Here is a 21,796-nt window from a genome sequence, read left to right as displayed (position 1 = left end):
TCAATAGAATATATTTTCTTTGAAATATCTCTTATTGTTTTCAACTTTTTGTTATTAAATTTTGAAAAAAAAATGTTGCGTTGCCAAAGTGATTAATGAATTTCTGAGAGGGTTGTAAACTGTAGTGAAAGCGAGCCAGCAAAAAAGCCCGGTTGATAGTAGAAACGAGTATTTTGGTGGGATATATTGCGGTTCTGCGCCTAAATTATGGAGCTCCGCAATTTTGATAGTATAAGTTAAGAAAGTTGATTAATGTGGTAATTTCCTGACAAATGACGTCTAGTCTGTCCGAGAACAAATCATTCATGGATTTCACAACGAATCATTTCACGCCCACTGCAAAGAATAATTTTCGAACATCTATCCAAAACAGAAAAAAGTCCAAATTATATTAAATTTATATCTTTATTTATGCAACAACTCATTTTATGCTCTTACTTTTTTTATTAAGACAAGTTTAGACAAGATATTTTAAAGATCACTGTTAGAGATTTCAATCCGTGTTCATGAAACTTTTCAACGCCTGTAATTGATCAATTTATTTAGATGGATGTATAACTTTAAACCAAATGTCGCGATAAAAAGAAATAATTTTGGAGTAACTTTTAAACATTAAAGGAAGCACCATAAAAGGCTGTTTCAAAGCAACGACTCGGAAATCTTCAGATGTTGCAAGTTCAATGGCTATAATCAGTCTAGCCTGTTGGTTGATTGTAAAAGATATGGAAAAAGCGGAAAAGGAAGAAAGGTTACCAAAAAGGAAAGCAAAAAGGTAAATCGATTTGAAATGGCTTCATTAAACAGTCACGCTTTCTAGCTTACGCAGAAATGGCGCTTTGAAGTTTCAAGATAGGCTGAGAAAAGCCACTTTTGATGCGGAAAAATTATAGCCCAAGTTATGATAAAAACGATTTTCCCCAAAAGCAATTAAGCTTCAAATTAATCCAATTTCCGGCTTGGACATTTTAACTGTATACAGAAATTCAAATGATGTAATATAACTTAAATGGCTTGATGGAGCTATAGAGAGACAAGCCAATTTTCGACTGGTTAGGCTTAAAGTTGTCACTCATTTTCCTTGCTAAGAATTTACGGGGAGGGGGAATTGTTATAATGGATAATTCAAGGAAAAGACAGCGGGCAATTTAGGAAAAGTTGGGCTTTTTAGTCTCTTGGGGTTAAGGTTATGAACAAACAATTGCCTATCTGGTGAACAAGTAATCTTTTCACTTCTTTTTTCAGTTCTTTGCTTTGAGCTGAAAAAAAAGACAATTGAGCGAGTTTGTTCATGCAAATTTGTGTAATGCATAACTTGAATGGAATAGGGAAATATAGTCAACAATGGTATATGAATAGACCTGCTTTAGTTATAAACAGAAGGTTTCACGCGTCACTTCATTTCTTTCACAATTTAAACTTCAAAATTTCAAAACAACCAAGGACATATTTTACCCTAATTATGATCCCTAAAACAGAAATAAAAACAGTAATCACTGGCTGTTTTCAAAATGAAACGTGGTTCTAATTTGATAAGTATCAACATTTTTACACGATTCCGTTTGAAATACTGTTTACCATAAAATCAAAAATGCAAAATTGACCGGGTAATTTTCGCCAAGGGTGTTTACATTTGTTAATGCTTTTGATATTGGATTAAACAGTTGAGACCTAGCATTTTGTAAATAGCTGAAATCGACTTAATCAAAAGACGGCCTATTTAATGAACTCAAAAAGGTAGAAAGATTGAGAACGAGACGCGAGACCAACTTTTCCTAAGGGGGAAGTTATTTTGTCTTTGATGAACTATGGCTAAAGGGCATGGAAAAGAAAAACAAGCGCATAAATATAAGAAAAACAAACAAATATCCAACGGAATATAAAATACATTATTTGAATTCAGTATACCTTTTATAATGCTTTTCACTGTGTTTATTCATGTTTTCTGTTCAAAATGAACATACAAATACAAATTCAACCTCAGTGGTGGTAAATAAGAAGCAAAAATGGGGGAGAAATTAATTGGGTTTATTTAAACTAGGACTAACTTCCTAAGAATCGTAGCATTCGCTCCATTATTGAAAGAGAAAGAGACATTTGTGACAAGACAGATTGACGGAGAGCGGAAGAGAGGAAATAAGTTATGGAACAACTGTTGTTCGACACACAAGCGACGTATGTTTGTTTAGATTCGAGATTAAAATGTCTGCTTTTGAATAAATAAAAGCGCTAAAAGTACACGCCGTCGATTATTATCTTCCAGTGCTAAAATTATATCCATGTTATATCGATCAAGAGGAATTGCGCAATATTCAAAGACGTTTTTATTGACAACAAGCAATAAATCATGTGTTTGACTTTTGTATTGCAAGTGTAATGGACTGAAGTTTGGTGTTTATTGCTGATTCTGGTTACGAGCCAACACGAGTACCATTTAGTTATGTCTCTGATTATTAGGCCGTATTAAAACACAAAGGCTCGTTAAATTGTGTTTGCGCAAAATGTTCCGACCCGAGCTCATCCACATTTTTGGCTTAACTGTCCAGCGAACGAAGAAGAGATGGGACACTTTCAAAAAATAAACACTAGTTCATGCTTTGTAATTTACAACTTGATGGATTCTCAAATAAGAACAGACGTGTATGCAGGCGAAGTTTGTTAGAATATCGATCAAACTATAGTCTTAAACTTAGTGAGAATTAGAAAGAAAGTTTGACTTACCAGATTAGAAAGACAAGCAATATGACTTCGATCAAAGAAATTATATAAATGAATCGTCAAGAAATGGTGCTGAGAATAAATATTCGGTTCAAATTGGTGAATCTAGATAACTATTATTAGAGTTAGATTAAGTGATGTAAAATCTTCCCAGCATGTAATAAATGATGATGATATCTCCGGAAGTGTGAATGAATTCTTAGAAAAGTGCAAATGCATTCCATTTATGGTTCCCTTTGCGACTGATTTGCAGAAGCAAACCATATTGGGTAACCTTTGCGACCCCCACTATAAATTACGGTGCTAAGATTAGTTTTGTATCTTGACTTTTTCACACTGATAATGGGTATATATACAGCTGATTTTTGAGTCCTTTTTCATCCCCAAATTCAAATCACCATCTTGATCTAATAATCAGATCTCTCCTGTAAATCTCTAAATTCTACTGTAAAATATCATTTTGTTATTCTCTCATTTTTGAGAAATTAATTCTTTTACTTAGTTAAAAACGCTTTTTATTCCGCTTGCGAAAGTCCATAACCCAACAGTTTATGGGCCCAGCAATTTTCTAAGTCATAAAATTAATTTCCAAAACAAAACTAATTTGTTGTTGACAGTCATAATCCTTTTCTGCTTAGTACCTTTTCTTTTCACAACTGTTTGGCCTGCTCAAACTTCAATGGATCAACAGACAGTGAAGCTGCTGACCTACACAGGAAAGGCACAGGACTTTCCAATCTGGAGCACAAGATTTGTGGCGATGATGCAGACGAAGGGACTCTACAAATCACTACTGGGGACAGAGGAGCAACCCAATGAGCCTGCGCCACTGGCCAATGGGGCAACCAATGATGAGAAGAAGAACCACAAGGTGCTGAAGGATGCATATGAGAAGGAAGTTGCAGACATCAAGGAGAAACGGAACAATGTGTGGTGCCATCTGGCACTGACTCTAGATGCAACAACCCTCATGCTGATGAGACATGACTGTGTGGGAGATGATGGCATTGGAGATGGAGCAAAGGCTTGGAAGCTTTTGCAAGAGAGATTTCAGAGTGTGGAGACACCGACAGTGGTGACTTTAGTGGCACAGCTTGCTCGACTGCAGCTCGAGGATTCCGAGGATTTGGACAGCTTCTTCATCAGAGGACAGGAGTTGCTCACAAGGCTACAAGAAGCAGGGGAAGCAGTCTCAGAGACCCTCTTCAACGCCTTGGTCCTCAATGGTCTGCAAATGAGGTATGAAAGTTTTGTTATACAGGAAAGCTTCAACCCGGCAACGAACTTCACAGAGTTGAGGAAAAGGCTGCAGAACTTTCATGAGAGCACGGTGCAGAGACACAAGGGACAAAGTGGTTCAGTGGCACTGGCTGTGAAGCGTGACTTCAAGAAGGGACCCAAGAAAGGAAACTGCTTTGTGTGTGGGATCCCTGGACACTTTGCCAAGGACCGCAGGAAGAAGGAGACAGCACAATGCAGCAAGTGTGGTGAGAAGGGTCACCTAGACAGGGCATGCAAGAGACAAAGAGATGGAGGCAAACATGAGTCAGTGGCAATGGGTCCAACATTGGCTACACCAGACGAGGAATGCTGGGCAGCACTGACCCAGTGGAAGACAGCAGGCATGCTAGTGGACAGTGGTTGTACAGATCACATAGTGACGAACATCGATGCGTTCCTGGACTTTGTGCCCATTCAATCAGTGGTCAGAAATCCCAACGGAGAGGCTTCCAGAGTGGTGGGCAAAGGCTGTGTGAGGATCAGCATACCCTCAAACAAAGGGGAATTCCAATGCGAACTCAAAAATGTTCTGTGTGTGCCGGACTATTCTTCAAACCTCCTATCAGTCTCAAGATGCACGGAGTGGGGACATAGCTTCACTTTCGAGAGAGGAAACAGCTGCATGAAACTCCAGAAGGGAACTCGGGTAAAACTAACACAAGAAAATAATTTGTTTTACTTACCCTGCAGCGTTCTAGAATTCAAGATGAGTTCCAACAGCGTGAAACTTGACAGTGCAAGGAAGTGGCACAGACGGTTGGGTCATTTGAATCAAGCGGATGTAGTCAGAAATGCACCAGAGACAGTGGGGGAACTCGATGATGTATGCAATGTGTGTGCATTGGCCAAGATCACAAAGACTCCAGTACCAAGAGTGGCAGAGACCCAAGCAGAAGAGAAGCTGGAGAGGGTGTTCACAGACGTGATGGGCCCTTTCAGAGTAGAATCACTGTCAGGGTTCCGGTTCTGCATAGTGTTTGCAGACCAGTACACGAAGTTTTTGTTTGTGGACTTGCTTAAGGTAAAGAGTGAAGCACTGGCCAGCCTGAAGAAATTTGTTCTCAGTGTGGGGACGCCCAAGAAGCTGAGGCAAGACAATGCGAAGGAATTTCTCTCAGAGCAGTTAAGACGTACTGCTTAGATGCAGGCATTCTACAGGAAAAGACCATACCAGAGACGCCACAACAGAATGGCTTAGCTGAGAGGTGCAACAGGACACTGCTGGAGATGGCAAGATGTTTGCTCATTGACTCAGGACTTCCCAAGATGATGTGAGAGCAGCAATTCTTCACGCAGCAAGGATCAGAAACTTGGTTGTGAGACGAGGAGAAGAAAAATGCCCAGCAGAGCTGATGAGAGGTATAAAACCTAAGCTTTCAATTAGTAAATTATCTATTTGTGGTTGCACAGTCTTCATGAGTGAGGAAGAGGGACAGAGAAGTCAGCAAACTTGAACCCAAGGCACTGGAAGGAAAGTTTGTGGGTTACACTGAAGGAGAAAACGGATACCTGGTGTACATACCCAACACACGCAAGGTGATGGCAGTTCGAGATGTGATCATCAAGGAGTCTGAAGTGGGCTCAATCCCTGACAACAACAAAAACGGCTGACCTACTAGATGATGGGTCGGAACTGGGAATCTGGCACCCAGATGATGGTCATCAAGATGATGACAACAGAGAACGACAGGACACATCTACTGAAATAAAGGAGGAGTGGCATGACGCAGGGAGCGTGAATACTCAAGAAACAATACTGAGACCAGAGGCCTCGGATGTTGGAGAAACAGCACTAGATGAAGGATCTACTGCAACAAGAGGGAGTCACAGAGACTCAGAGTCACTGGAAGACAGTGACACAGAAGACTTCTCACAGTTATTCTCACAATTTTTTGGAGAAGTCAGGACCCATCTTGCTGTGACTGAGGGCGACTATGTGGAACCCAAAACAGTCTACGAAGCCAAGCAAGGTGACGATTGGGACCAGTGGCACCGGGCAATGAAGGACGAGGTCAAGGCACTCCAAGACAACGAGACTTGGAACCTAGTGAGACCACCCACAGATAGGGACGTCATACCGGGCAAATGGGTCTACAAAGTGAAATTGGGACCCAGTGGTCAAGTGGACAAATACAAAGCGCGCTATGTGGCCAAAGGCTTCAAACAAGCGGAAGGACTGGACTACTTTGAGGCTTTTGCGCCTACCTGTAAGCCAGAGACATTCAGGATTCTACTTCAGCTATCAGCGAAGCAGGGCCATGTGATGCACCAATTCGATGTCAAAACAGCTTTCCTGCACTCACCAATCGAGGAAAAAGTGTATCTGAAACAGCCACAGGAGTTTGTAAAACGAGGATCAGATGGAGAGAAGTAAGTATGTCGACTGAATAAATCAATTTATGGTTTGAAACAGGCTGCTAACAACTGGTACAAAGAGCTGGCAAACTTCCTACTGAGACAGGGGTTCACCAGAAGCAGGAACGATCACTGCTTGGTCGCAAGTTCAGAGGCAGAGGATCACACCTTCATCTTGGTCTGGGTTGACGACATCATAGTAGCATCAAGAAGTATGACAGTGGTCTCTGATGTCAAGAAGGCACTAGAAGCAACCTTTCACATGGAAGACAGAGGGAGACTACACTGGTTTCTGGGTCTAAGAATCCGACCAGAAGAGGGCAAAGTCACAGTCGACTAAGAACGCTACATAGACACAATGCTTGAGCGGTTTCAAATGGATCAATGCAAACCCTCAAGAACTCCAGCTGATTTGAATTTGAAACTTCAGACAGCACAGAACGGAGACGAAGAAGTGGACCAGAGGATCTACAGAAGCTTGGTTGGATCACTTCTGTATCTGGCCAAACAGACGAGGCCAGACATCATGTTCACAGTCAACATTCTGTCCAGACACATGAATGCACCTACCAATCAACACTGGATGTGCGGAAAACGACTTCTGCGATATCTTCAAGGTTCAAAAGGTTTAAAACTTACTTACACAAAAGAGGCTAGTTATGATTTAGTGGGGGAAAGTGATGCAGACTAGTCTGGAGACATGAACGACAGAAAATCAACAACGGGCTATTACTTCAAGCTCAACGGACGTGGCGCAGCACTCAGCTGGGGTGTCAAGAAGCAGGCCACAGTTGCTCTTTCTTCATCAGAAGCAGAATATCAGGGCATGGCAGCAGCAGTTCAGGAAGCACTCTACCTGAAACAATTTCTAGAGGATTTTGGCATCCAACAGAAACGTCCAATAGCAATCGGAGAAGACAACCAAAGTTGTATCAGACTCTGCCAAAACCCAGTCATGCACAAAAGGAGCAAGCACATCGAAACAAAGTTTCACTTCATTCATGACAAGACTGAGGATGGGACTATTTTAATTCATTACGTCCCTACAGACAAAATGGCAGCGGACATCTTCACAAAGTCCTTACCCGTTTCGAAAGTGGAAACATTCAGAGCAGTTTTGATGGGAGCAGACTCTACGCAATCAGCTCAAGTCTGAGTGGGGGTGTTAGAATATCGATCAAACTATAGTCCTAAACTTATTGAGAATTAGAAAGAAAGTTTGACTTACCAGATTAGAAAGACAAGCAATATGACTTCGATCAAAGAAATTATATAAATGAATCGTCAAGAAATGGTGCTGAGAATAAATATTCGGTTCAAATTGGTGAATCTAGATAACTATTATTAGAGTTAGATTAAGTGATGTAAAATCTTCCCAGCATGTAATAAATGATGATGATATCTCCGGAAGTGTGAATGAATTCTTAGAAAAGTGCAAATGCATTCCATTTATGGTTCCCTTTGCGACTGATTTGCAGAAGCAAACCATATTGGGTAACCTTTGCGACCCCCACTATAAATTACGGTGCTAAGATTAGTTTTGTATCTTGACTTTTTCACACTGATAATGGGTATATATACAGCTGATTTTTGAGTCCTTTTTCATCCCCAAATTCAAATCACCATCTTGATCTAATAATCAGATCTCTCCTGTAAATCTCTAAATTCTACTGTAAAATATCATTTTGTTATTCTCTCATTTTTGAGAAATTAATTCTTTTACTTAGTTAAAAACGCTTTTTATTCCGCTTGCGAAAGTCCATAACCCAACAAAGTTAAAATTTTTTCATTTCACTACGACCAACATTAAATGAACTTAAAAAATGAAAAATGATAGGAAAAGAAGAAATCAACTCGAGCAATTTCTCAAGCAGAAAGAAAAAAGTCTTATCAAGTTAATATCTAATTTTGTCAACCAGCAAAAAAAGAAGAGATTCTCTACTCAGATTTTTTTAATTTTAGAAAAATTTGAAACACCAATGTTTTTCATGTTACATAACACTATAATTACCTAGTTTGGTTGACATATATTTAATTTCAGTTTGATTCTGCGCATAGATTTAATTAATTCTGCATACTTATTAAATCTATGTGACTCTAAGCATAGATTTAATAAGTGGGCGCCTAAGTCATATTTATTGATTGAGGTAAGTCTTGCATACTCTAAAAACCGTTTTCACACCAACCACAATGCAACGCTTACAGAATGCAGTAAAATGGGTTCAAGCTCACGCTGAGATCATTTGATATTTCATACAGCAACTGAGCGGTAGAAGTCCGCGAAGAGATTTGCTCCTTGAAGCATGATAATAAAAAAAACCGCAAAAATGTAACGAGAGAACTGTTGACTGCCAAAACAGCATACGAACAAAAATGAGCACAAAAAAACTCGAAAACTAATTAGGTTTATTATCGAAACGAATTACAACACGCTGAAAAATGCCTTAAGCGTCCTCAGAATACATGACAAGCAACAGCGAAGAAAACAAAATGGACAACTGGCATCACTAAAAAGTTTACTGAAATCTCCTTGAAAAATTGACAAAGCAAAAGGACAAGAAAAGAAACAAAAAAAAATTATGCAGAAAAACATTACTTATGGCCAACACTCAAAGTCTAGGCTGTTACGGCACTACCAAAATTAACTCGTACCAACTCAGAGAGACAATGTGACCCGTAATTAATGGCATAGTAGCAGCAAAGATTCAGCAAACACAGGAAAAACTTAAAAAAAGAAAAAAAGATTTAAAAAATACTAAATTTTGAGGCCTTACACTATATGCAATTATTTGATAATGTTAACGAAATCGGAATCGTCTTTAGTGGGACTAAGGGAGAACTAGCAAAGAGAATTCTAATTTTGATCTAAAACCTACGGTCAAAGCAATGAATTAGCTTAAAAAAAAACAAAATATTACAAAGCAGATTATTCTTTGTTTCAAAGCTAAATGGATTGGACCTTTTATAAATTAGACGGGTAAACATTTTTACAATTAGAAGAAAAAAAATCGACATTTACGAACAGAGATATTTTTGAAAATAAATCAAATCAAAGAAACCATTCCCTATCAAGGGGACGCGTTAGATAGGTTCGCTTGTATCTTTATAAAAACGTCGACGTAAGCTCTGATTAATGAATACAAGCTATACGATGATAAGACAGGCATAACGTTAAAATTGATAACAATTTCCTCCAAAAACTGCGTTGAAGCCATGAAAACATTTAGCTAATAACTGAAAAAATTGTATTATTCCGCCTGGGCCTTCATATGGGATTTGTCATTGTTGGGTTAATGATATGAACAATGATATGTCAGTTGCTAACACGAAATAAAACAAAAAAAAATAGATGGCGGCGCCCCGATACATTGAACACTTTTGATTTAAAGAAGAACATGATGAGAACCAAAAACAACCTTGCCATTGCTTTGAAGCTATTAGAAGCAATTAGCTGTTTGATGTCTTAGTATAAATAAGAATCTGACAAAAAATCATAAATTGAACATTTATAATAGTAAAAGTGTACAAAATTTTATCAATTTTCAGATATTGAAATTCAAAAAAACCTCGAAAATGAAAGAGTCTACTCTTGGCGGTATGTTTAATGTTACTTACTACACACAATATTTATACTAAAAACCATAGTACGATAAAAAATTTTGATGAGCAAAACTTGACGGAGAAAAATCCAGTTGTGTATTTAATTCTTTCCCCGCCAGTGTGGGTTCAGGACAACATCTCAAAGTGATCAAAATGCAGCAATTTTTGATTCAATCTCAAATTATCGAGAGCAATCTACAAAGGCAAGGTTTTTCTCGGCAGAAACTTTTTTGTGCATTTTTGGTTGCTAAATTTTATTACCCTTTTTTAGCGTTTGGGTGCAAACCTCTTTTGAGATGGAAAAATCAGAATTACAAATTGATTTCTAAAAAATAAAGTGCCTAAAGTCCGGCCTCCTTGAATGGTCGCAAAGCAATTTTTTATCTAATTTCATTTTTGACAAAAACGGCCTTATATTTGCAAAAAATTCTTTATTAAAAACAGTTTTTTTGCTATAAAAAATGTTTTTTAAAGAAAAAACGATTGCAAACAGATAGTTTTTGGGCTTAGGAGGGATGAGAAACTGCATTTTCTATGCTGAACAAAAGGGTCATTCCTAAATAAAACAATCGGGTATGGTAGAAGTCGATGTTTGAAAAGGTTCAGTAATTTTAATTTTCTGGAGAAAGCAATCAAAAATGATCAATTTTTGGTTCACAAAGGGTCTAAAACTGTTATCTCTTCGCTAAATTGTGGTCAAAAACGCTGATTGACTGAAGAAAACGATCATATTTTTGGTATAAGAAGCCTCAAAAACTGTTGTTTACTGCAAATACCATCGTTTTATATGGGAGACAATCAAAACAGATCTATTTAAAAGTTTAAGCACGGTAGATAGTGGTGATTTCCAAAACAAGCTTTCCCTAAAAAACAATCAAACAGCGTTTTTTGTTTAGCAGGGGTAACAAAATTTATTTCCTATACCGTAAAAAACAGTCATTTTCTAAATCAAAGGATTAAAAATTATCAGATTTTAGGTTTAAAAGAAGTCAAAAACTGTTAATTTTTGCTGGAAAAGACGATCCTACTGAAAAAAAGCTCAGGAAAAATCAGATGTTTGGTTCAAGACCGGCCATTTTTCTGTGTTAAAAAACTTCGCAAAATGATTGATCGCTTAAGAAAAAATCAAAATATTAAAATTTAAGGTTTAAAAGTGTCAAAAGCTAAAATTTCTAAAAATTCATTATCGAAGATGATACTTTGTTGAAAAATGGTTAAGTGAAAATGTGCAAATTTAATTCAATAATCAATAATGGCAATACGTTTGCGCGAGATTTTGTAAAAACAACTTGTCAAAACTTTGTCAAAACTTTATCAAAACTGTCTTTTCCTCTAGATTTTGGTGAAAATTTCAAGAACGGACAGTCACTCATGGGTCGCTAATGGCTTCATATTCGACTTTAATTTTTATGCTGCATGTTTCTTTGACAATGTTTCTCTAAAATTAGATAGTTTTTCCAACATCAGATATTGTTGTTAAAATCTAATTTCTGTAACTCATTTTCATCAAGAATTGAGCAAAATATTTGTTTTAGTACTGAATTATGTTTAAATTGTTCATTATGTGCAATAAAATGCCCGAATATCTTTTCAGGCTGCCAACAGACTTGGTTCAATGATTTCTTTATATATCCTAAAAACAGTCAAGAACCCATTCATACATTTACCCATTCGAAAATTTCAACAAGAAAAAGACAAACCGAAATATTAAAGCTGCGAGACCAAAAAGAATCCAAAGAAAAATAATATCAAAAAATCTAGCGGATGAAAATCAGTTTTAAAAAATTGCTTTTCAGTCAAAAAAAGATATTTGAGGCAATAAGCATGAAGATCTAGACGTTGGGTTTAGTTAAGTGATGAGTTTGTATTAAAAATGTTTAAAGTTTTCTGCAAACGAAACTTTAGTTTTTTGAGACTAGTTCTTACAAATGACTTTCTGGTTGTTAAAATTTTTTAAGGAAACGCAAAAAAAAATTTTTACAAAACATTTACAAACCTTTACCAAAATAACTGAAAAAGAACTTCAGATAACAGTTTGTTTAATTTTAAATACTGATTTTGGCGCACTTTTGAATTCTGTACTGGCTTGATCGGTTTTTCCCAGTTTAATTTCTACAATCAGATATATATATTTCTTCAAATTACACACTGCATGAAAAGCACACATCTTCTTGAAATTTTGAAATGTTTCAAAAACCAAATAAGATAATTTCAAGTAGAAAACTTTTGGGGTGATTTTGGGTGTTGTATCTACGAAATGTTGGACTTTGAGTGTTGGATTCAACAATAAATTTAAAAAAACTGTCTCTTAAAGTTTTTTTTATTTGAATTTCTTCAGTTTTAAAGAATTTGAAGTTTTAATTCGTACAAGCTTGTCATCATTTTATTGTTCAAAGTTTGTCAGTTTTGAATAGAAGGCATCAAATTACTCAAACATTTTCGTTGTGTATTTCCTAAGAGTGTGAAAACAACTCAGGAAAAATCAGATGTTTGGTTTAAGACCGGCCATTTTTCTGTGTTAAAAAACTTCGCAAAATGATTGATCGCTTAAGAAAAGATCAAAATATTAAAATTTAAGGTTTAAAAGTGTCAAAAGCTAAAATTTCTAAAAATTCATTATCGAAGATGATACTTTGTTGAAAAATGGTTAAGTGAAAATGTGCAAATTTAATTCAATAATCAATAATGGCAATACGTTTGCGCGAGATTTTGTAAAAACAACTTGTCAAAACTTTGTCAAAACTTTATCAAAACTGTCTTTTCCTCTAGATTTTGATGAAAATTTCAAGAACGGACAGTCACTCATGGGTCGCTAATGGCTTCATATTCGACTTTAATTTTTATGCTGCATGTTTCTTTGACAATGTTTCTCTAAAATTAGATAGTTTTTCCAACATCAGATATTGTTGTTAAAATCTAAATTCTGTAATTCATTTTCATCAAGAATTGAGCAAAATATTTGTTTTAGTACTGAATTATGTTTAAATTGTTCATTATGTGCAATAAAATGCCCGAATATCTTTTCAGGCTGCCAACAGACTTGGTTCAATGATTTCTTTATATATCCTAAAAACAGTCGAGAACCCATTCATACATTTACCCATTCGAAAATATCAACAAAAAAAAGACAAACCGAAATCTTAAAGCTGCGAGACCAAAAAGAATCCAAAGAAAAATTCTATCAAAAAATCTAGCGGATGAAAATCAGTTTTAAAAAATTGCTTTTCAGTCAAAAAAAGATATTTGAGGCAATAAGCATGAAGATCTAGACGTTGGGTTTAGTTAAGTGATGAGTTTGTATTAAAAATGTTAAAAGTTTTCTGCAAACGAAATTTTAGTTTTTTGAGACTAGTTCTTACAAATGACTTTCTGGTTGTTAAAATTTTTTAAGGAAACGTAAAAAAACATTTACAAAACATTTACAAACTTTTACCAAAATAACTGAAAAAGAACTTCAGATAACAGTTTGTTTAATTTTAAAATCCTGATTTTGGCGCACTTTTGAATTCTGTACTGGCTTGATCCGTTTTTCCCAGTTTAATTTCTACAATCAGATATATATATTTCTTCAAATTACACACTGCATGAAAAGCACACATCTTCTTGAAATTTTGAAATGTTTCAAAAACCAAATAAGATAATTTCAAGTAGAAAACTTTTGGGGTGATTTTGGGTGTTGTATCTATGAAATGTTGGACTTTGAGTGTTGAATTCAACAATAAATATAAAAAAACTGTCTCTTAAAGTTTTTTTTATTTGAATTTCTTCAGTTTTAAAGAATTTGAAGTTTTAATTCGTACAAGCTTGTCATCATTTTATTGTTCAAAGTTTGTCAGTTTTGAATAGAAGGCATCAAATTACTCAAACATTTTCGTTGTGTATTTCCTAAGAGTGTGAAAGTCTTCGAAAATTTTTTGTTTTATTTCTATTTTTCCTCTTAAAATCGCAAAAATTATTAATCGATCTCAATGTCTCATCAATTTTTGAGAGTTTTTGATGGACAAAATTGACTTTCAGCAACAAATTAACGAAATAATGTAGCATTAGTGTTCTCGTGCCCCCAATTTTTAAAAAAATTGGTTAATTTGATTTTATTTTGCCTTACTTGGTTGGTATTTGGGGACAGCAAATTTTTTAAGTCAGCGTTTGCTTGAACTTTGTTGTATTTAGCACCTCGGATTGAAAGATGAGCTTTATTTGCTCAAACGCCTGCGTAAATCTAGAAACATCTCAATAAGCGAAACTTCCAAGCAATTCTCTAATGCAGTTTTTGGGGATTAATTTTTGTCAATTTAATTATTTCAGCTGCTAAGTGTCACAAAAATCTTTACAGCACGTAAATTATCAGTTTAGGCGTCTTAATAAAAGTATTTTTCCTTAAATTAACGACACAAACTTTCAACAATGAAATGTTAATCAGGTTTTTCCCCAAATTTCCCTTTTTCAGGTCTCTTTTGTTTCTGGAATAGAACATAGTCAGCCAGCAGTAATTGTATAGAACTCTTTATCTCACACTCTAGGAATTTTCAAGCTAAGAAATAGTTATAATTTTGCTGGTAGCTGTAAAAATTCGAGACGCTACAACAAAAGTGCTACAACAAATAAAACCCATAAATCTAACTTATATTCAAGTTTTTTAAAATAATTTTGATTAGTATGTGTTCATTCTGAAATTGCTAGGCGTCTGAAAATTTTTTGATTGCAGCGCATGTTTATTAGTTTGATAGGTGCTCACTCACTTTTTTTGTCTGTCACGAACAAATTCTTGTGCAAGAAAGATATCTAAATGATTATTAAAAAATTACAGCAGCGAATAGCATTCATATATTAAAAATAAATAGCATTAGTGGTAAAACTATTGATCGCTTACGCTTCAAAGCTTAAAAAAGGAATAAAAGACAAACAAGTAACACAAATAAAAGAAAAAATCTTTAAAAAAAGTTTGTTGTAAACTGGACTGGAGATATTTACGACATGGTTTCTGGTTATTTTATAATTTTATTACAGCCATATTAATGATACAGCCTCAATACGATAACTTAGAGATCTTAGAACGGACCAGAATAAATTTCGCAAGATATAGTATGGTTTTTGATTTTAGACCGATAGTGCCACACAAATGGAAATTATTTGAACATTATTTAACCATGATTGGAAGTACAAGTAGTACTGAAATTTTTTAAAAGTATGAGGAAGGTGAAATTAGTATTTATTTTTTGTTCTTTAGATAATTGAATCGTAAACATAAATAGTGTACCCATGGAACAGTTGTCATTTATTCCCAACCATTATTTCAGCGTCTAAACTCAGCTTCTAAAAGTGGCTTGAATTTGCTATTATTCGCGCCACTGTCGTAGACAACAATAAGAGAGTATTGTGACATAATCTGACGTTCCAACAATGTAAGAATTGAGGTCAATGCAGTGAAAATAAAATAAACTAAAATTCATCTCAGTTCTTACATAAACTCACCACTTTCGCAGCATTCTCATCTAAAAGATACAGGTGCCTTGGTGGAAAAAATGTTTATTTCAGCTGCGCCGCAATTCTTCCACCGTTTTCTTCCAACGTCTGCTCGGAAAATTTGTGGCTAAAAATAAGACTGACCTGTTCCTTTGCGTTGTTTTTGCTTTCGTCGGCCAGACTTGGGGGAGTTGTTGGCAGATGATGATGATGTGGTGGATGCGAGAGGCAGTATGAGGTTGGGGGCAGAGTTGTGACACAAGGGGGCTGTCACCCCTCTCTGTTGATGTTTGGAAGAGGACCCACCCATCACACAAACACGTCACATCAGAGGTAAGATGAAGTCTTTCGGACAGATTTGGATCGCTATCATTTCTGATTTCACTGGACCTGTAAACAGATAGGTAACCTCTTGCTTAATATAAACAACCATGAGAATTTTTGGTTAAAATGCATATGTAGATCATACAAGTCAATAGAACACTAAGAAGAGCTTATAAAATCTTAAAAAAAAAACATTTTTCTTACAGCCTTACAGCCTGTAAATACTTTTCACTTAATGAAGTACTTTTCTTTATTCGATCCTATTTTTCAATTTAAGGATAATTGCTTTGTGGAAGCCATTTCATTTTCACAAAATTTAGGCGCTTTCCGTATTGAACGGAAGTCGTCACGTGAAAGCGCCAGCTACTTTCTTCGGAAATAGGGTCTTCGGTACCGGTAGACGCTTGTAATGATTACATGAAAAAGTATTTGAATCAATTATCAGTTTGCCCAAACAAAGATGGACAAACATTGCAACCTGATACTAGAAAAAAATGCACTGTGGCTTTAATAACAGCAATTATACCAGCAATCTTTCAAGTTTTCCGTAAAGAGCTAAATGTGAAAATAAGTAATTAAATTTGAAAATTAAATTCAGCAGCAATTTTCGACCAACGGCGTTTCAGCAGCAATTTTTGACCTATAATTGAAACCAATTTAAGAAAATGCATTGAATTAATGTTTCTTTTTGATCACCCTAGTTGATTTGGAATGGTTATCTTGCAAGATTTCTGCCAGAATCTTGCAAGATAACCCTTCATTCTTCCAGAAACTTGCGACATAACCATTTTTCTGCCAGAATCTTGCAAGATAACTATTTTTCAGCCAGAATCTTGCAAGATAGCAATTTTCTGCCAGAATCCTACAAGGTAATCTTTTCTCTGTAAGAATCCTCTAAAATATCCACTTTTTTGCACAAGATCCTACAAGATGAATTGATTAATGCGGGTAATTCTGACAGAAAGGGATTTGCGCCAAAGCTCTTCTAAAGTCCTTCGAAGCTCAAAAAAAATGTTAAGCTGCGAGGAATCACTTTTTTTAGGCATTGGAAAGAAAACTTAGGCGTAAGGAGCTGAATTAAATGAAAGGAAGTTGTTTAAGATGCAAAGAATAATATCACATACTTCTTTCATCAAAAAAGGTAATCTAGAAGTGTAGTTTTGTAAGTCTTGATAAAGTTGAAGGAAAATAGATTTCAATAGTAATTTAATTTGTGTTAACAGTTCTCATATGCACATTTTTATTTGTTTTCGTCAGATAATTCTTATTTCCAGATATAAAATCTATTTAAATTTATTATTTTTCTTGAAAAACACGCAACTTATTTTTAAGTAGGTTTCTGCTCAAAATGAAATGTGTTGAATGAAAGAGAGCCAATAAGAGGACAACTCGACCGGAACAAAATTGCAAAAATCTTGCAATATAACTATTTTTCTGGCAGATTTAGCAAGACAACCAGTTTTCTGCCAGGTCTTGCAAGATAACCATTTTTCTGCAAGATCTTGCAAGATGGGCAGTTTTTGCAGGATTCTGGCAGAATTTTGCAAGATAACTATCTGGTCTCAACTGGGGCAACGAAAACGATCAATTCTAAGCACGGCCCTGTGACTGGCCCCAAAAAGAAGCTGTCAGGTAGGGAAAAACCTTTCAGATAGCTTCAAAATCACTCGATATTGATTTCAATTCTCATTAAATTTGTCAGCATTCCTTTTATAACAGTTTTTTTTGGTTGAAACAATAGGTCCGAAAATTTTGATTTTTCATGCTTTTTCAATTGTAAACAAAAATCACTGAATTCTGGAGTTTAGAGAAAACTGTTGATGTTCAAATGCTGTTAATTAAATTTGTTAAAATAAAATAATCATTGAATTTGTTTCTTCATGTTTTCAAATCAATTGTGATCATTAGTTGCAGAAGAGTGATCTTGATAAAAAATTATACATTTTAGAGAGAAGAAGAAGGAAATTGAAGATAAAAATATATTCCGTATTATTTTTCTCTTTTTTTAAAAAAAAAACATGATAACGTCTGTTTTTTTAAGTTTCTATTTTGAGTTCTGAAATGTTTCGTTTAGCTAACTAGGTCAACAATATCAAACTTTGAACTTTTTCAAACTCACAAAAGTTGTCTAGAAATGCAAAATAAGCCATCGGAAAAAAACAAGTAGTTTCAACTTTTGGTTTTCTTTCAAAGTAAAACCGTATTGATAGCTGTTTTGGATAAAAGAATTTGTTTTCAATTCTGATATCAGCGAGAATTTGATATGTAATAAAAACTGAATTTCCATAAACTGTAAATTGAAGCTTTGGAATTTGGACGAGTCATCGATCGCTGCTTTTTTATTCATTATTTTTTTTTAATTCAAGTGTTTTCATTTTCAAAAAAGTTGAAAAATAACACTCTTTTAGCGTGAGAGAGACTGTTAAAAAAGAATCTAGAGCGTCAAAACAACGTCTTTCCCCAGGATGAGCAGGAGTTGAAATTTCGGACTGAAAATCAAAAAGCCTTGCTTCTAAACTTTTTTTCGCATTTTTTAAGATAAATTGTAGTAGCAAAAAATATCACTAGGCAATGTGTTAAGTAGGAAAAGTAAATCGTATTAAAACTTGCAGAGTGTGCTAAATAGATCACGCCATGAATTATTTCAATGTTCAAAAGTCAATGAAAACATTTATTTATCCAACTGTAGTTTTGCAACATTAACCAATATGGCTCATTTTTAGCACACTTTGCTAAACTTATCAACACCTCTCAGTCAGCAAATTCTGGCACCATATTCCAAAGTTTTCAACGATCTTTTTCAACAAAATACAAATTTCAGAATTATGCAATTTTGGGTAAGTTGTGTTAATATGGGTAAAGTTTCATTTGGTAGGGGCGCTAGTCTGTAATGATCATCTGTCAGTTGATTGGATATCTACTGTAAGAGCCTCAACATTTCGACTTATATATTTTTTGCTACTTTGATAACGATTGTTTTTTCTTCTTGGAGAATAGCCTTGTGATGATTGCCGCTGATATTCACTGTTTAAAATGCAATATGTCATTTTTTGCTTCAAGCTGCTTAAGCACTCTGAAAGAACTGTCTGATTTGAGAAACATTTAATTTTTTTTATCAAGAGTCACAACATTTTTTTGTCACCTAGTGCTCAAATGCCTTCTCATTTGTGCAATATGCACAAAAAACTCTTTTCAAAAGACGGGCGTCAAATCTTTTTAAAATACGTAAGACACTACCGAAAATGTATCAACTACACTTGTTATCTTTAAGAGACAATAGCGGATCTCAACATCAAAAAAAGAAAATGAACTAAGTCTGGAGTTTTAACAGGATAACTGAGTTGAACTGTAAACATATGATTCCTGTAGTCAAACTAGATGAATGGGAAGCTATGAAATGAGTTCAAGTTTAACAAAAAATAGTGGGTGTGAGTCAAAATTTCTCTTGTAGTTCTGCATTTTTCAGCAGACAGATACCGTGTCATCATTTCTCCAATCAAGAATTGTTGTTAAATTGCAAGTTCCAGACAAACTTCTCAGTTTAATTTAATATTAAAAAGCGAATGAAGAATAGGTGCTTCATAGACATAAAACGAAAACTTACCAGACAGACTTTCCTAAAACTATCCACAAACAAAAGATCTGCCTTTGTTTAAAACATGAAACTCTTGACCCTATATACCTGTTAAAAAGTCCAGCATAGTATGTAAGTATGTAGGTTTTGATACCAATTGCACTAGTCACGAATTGCAACTCATATTGTGCTATTTCGATGACATTCTGGTAGCAATATTGGACTAGCAAAGTAGAAAAATTTCAAAATCTGTCGAAAAATCATTTTAAACCCATATGGGTGAGTGCTTTAAACAACATCGTTTAATCACCCCGTTCAAATTTAGACCTTGCAGGCCCCACTCAACAAAAAATGCCTTACTTTACTCAATGGAAATTATTTCCAGAAAACGTTGACCTAAAAATTGATATAACAACGAGCATTTTTGATCTATGAAAAGCATTTGAATAAACTTATTATTGAATATGTATGAAAATACATGAATTACTGCCGCAAGTTTTTAATGAATAAAAACTTTCATGGATGACATTATAACATGATCTTGGTTTGAATACAACTAGAACAATTTCATTTTATTTCAAGGGGCCGGTGTAATATAAGTTGATCACAGAAAGTCAAGAATTGGTACCTGTAAATTATCTAGGAGTCCGAAAAATAAGAAGCTTCTGATATCAAGAGGATAAGATTGAAAACCTTCACAAAAATATATCATATATTATGAGACCTATTTCTGATTTGAGATTCTCTACACTGGAACTCTCTACAAATTATACGGATGAGAAAAAATGACAACGTGAAAACGTAACTCCTCTTTGAATCTTAAACAAGAACAAAGAGAAGCGGTAATGTGCGTTCGCACATGATGTTCCAACTCCGCTCACCCACATTTTGATTTATTAGTCAACCAAATGAGGAAGAGAAAGTAAAGGTTCAAAAACTCTCATATCTTTCAGCAAACAATTAAAGCTGGATTAGAGAGCCAATGAGACTTGCCATCAATGGGAGTATTGGAAGAGATACAATCAAAAACAAAAGCTAGCAAACATTACATACGGCCAAAACTCGATAAATATATTTAAAAAAAAAAAACAGAAAACAACAAACTGAAAAAGGAATCACATAAAACCCGATCTAAACAAACCAACCTATGCTTCATTGCTTCATTAGATGTCCATTGGATAAGATATAAAACCTTGGTGACGGGCTGATAATAAAGGGCAAAACGGCCAAGTTCAAAATACAATTCTTTTTATTCTGTAAATAACCAATTTCAAAATTATTGAAATGAAACTACTTCGTAACAGCTCGGCTCATTAGGAAGGCTAATTTATAAGTGAAGCTATTGAGAGTCTTGTCGTTATCCGTAATATGTTGGACGACTGCAAATTAACGGTGCCAATTGGGCCAAACCATTAGTGTGATAATGTGGGAAAAAAAAAGAAAACTCAGAATGAGCTAATATCCAAATATCACCCATTTTTTTAAATAAAGAGCGTTGTACCAAACCCAAGAACCCATTGGTTTAAAATAAAACTATAATAAAGATTGTGTCTTGCTTTACTTAAGGATGCGACCTATCGTTACATAGACCAAGCTACAAAATAGAAAGAAGTAGTATAAAATTGACAAAGCTCAAAAATCAACTGACTTTTTTAATAAGAAATATTTTCAGAAGTTCCAACAAACCTTAACTTTGAACTTTAAACAAAAAAAGATTAGGTTGCAACTGCTCAAGAATCCAGTTGCGCTTGTTATTACTGAAACCAAATCATAGAACAACAAAAATCAGCAAATACGGATAAACTTGAAATTTCATAAACAATTGTTTAAAGCTACATTGTTGAAGCCATCATATCTATAATACATTAGAAAACCATTAAAACTTTGAACTGGCGAATGCAACTTAACGATTTGCTTTATGCCTTTTTGATTTTATTTGGGTCTTCTAGGTAAAGCGTCTTTGTGAAAAAAGACAAAAAATGAACCACAAATATTGACCCGTATCGAAAATTCACAAAATTCTTATGAAAACACATTTTTAAACACTATGGACATCTGGCAAAACATAAACAACAGCGACGATATTGTTTGGAGCAACCTAAAATTGATAAGTTTTTTCAATAATAAGACTTAGTTACTTGCTGACGACAAAGATACCAAAAAAACAGGAATAACAAAACTGTTTTCTTTAAAGAAAATAAATGAAAGTCTTTAAAACCGTCAACTAGAAATTGAAAACAGGAAACAAAATCAGTTCAAGTATTTCTGAAGCGTTCAAAGCCTGCGATTGTTATAAAAATACCCAACAACAACAAAAAAACGACATTTAGAGGCAAAAACAAAAAAAACCTATTAAATTTTGTGAGAGCACGGATGCGCAGCCGTTGAAAATTTAGGCTATTAAATAAAGTCTTTGAACAGGTTCTTTCGCGCGTTTTTTCAATACCAGTGGGAACTATCTTTAGTGTGATATGGAAAGAGAGC

At 34.9% G+C, this 21,796-nt stretch overlaps 2 protein-coding genes across 2 annotated transcripts in view; one reads left to right on the top strand and one right to left on the bottom strand.

Moving 5' to 3' along the window:
• The window catches only part of LOC142339458 (uncharacterized), a 191,329-nt gene extending 175,605 nt beyond the window's left edge, over positions 1-15,724 (bottom strand). Inside the window, exon 1 of the mRNA XM_075389495.1 lies at positions 15,559-15,724. Within this exon, the coding sequence (XP_075245610.1) occupies positions 15,559-15,724 (166 nt within the window). The remainder of the gene's footprint in view (positions 1-15,558) is intronic.
• Positions 15,701-21,796, top strand: part of LOC142339461 (arylsulfatase B-like) — a 66,902-nt gene continuing 60,806 nt past the window's right edge. Inside the window, exon 1 of the mRNA XM_075389502.1 lies at positions 15,701-15,747. Coding sequence (XP_075245617.1) covers positions 15,701-15,747 — 47 coding nt within the window. The remainder of the gene's footprint in view (positions 15,748-21,796) is intronic.

This window comes from Convolutriloba macropyga, chromosome 5 (genome assembly GCF_964194025.1).
Source record: "Convolutriloba macropyga chromosome 5, txConMacr16.3, whole genome shotgun sequence".
Taxonomy (NCBI): Eukaryota; Metazoa; Xenacoelomorpha; order Acoela; family Convolutidae; genus Convolutriloba; species Convolutriloba macropyga.
Note: the sequence above shows the minus strand (reverse complement) of the source record. Positions and strands in the feature narration are given on the sequence as shown.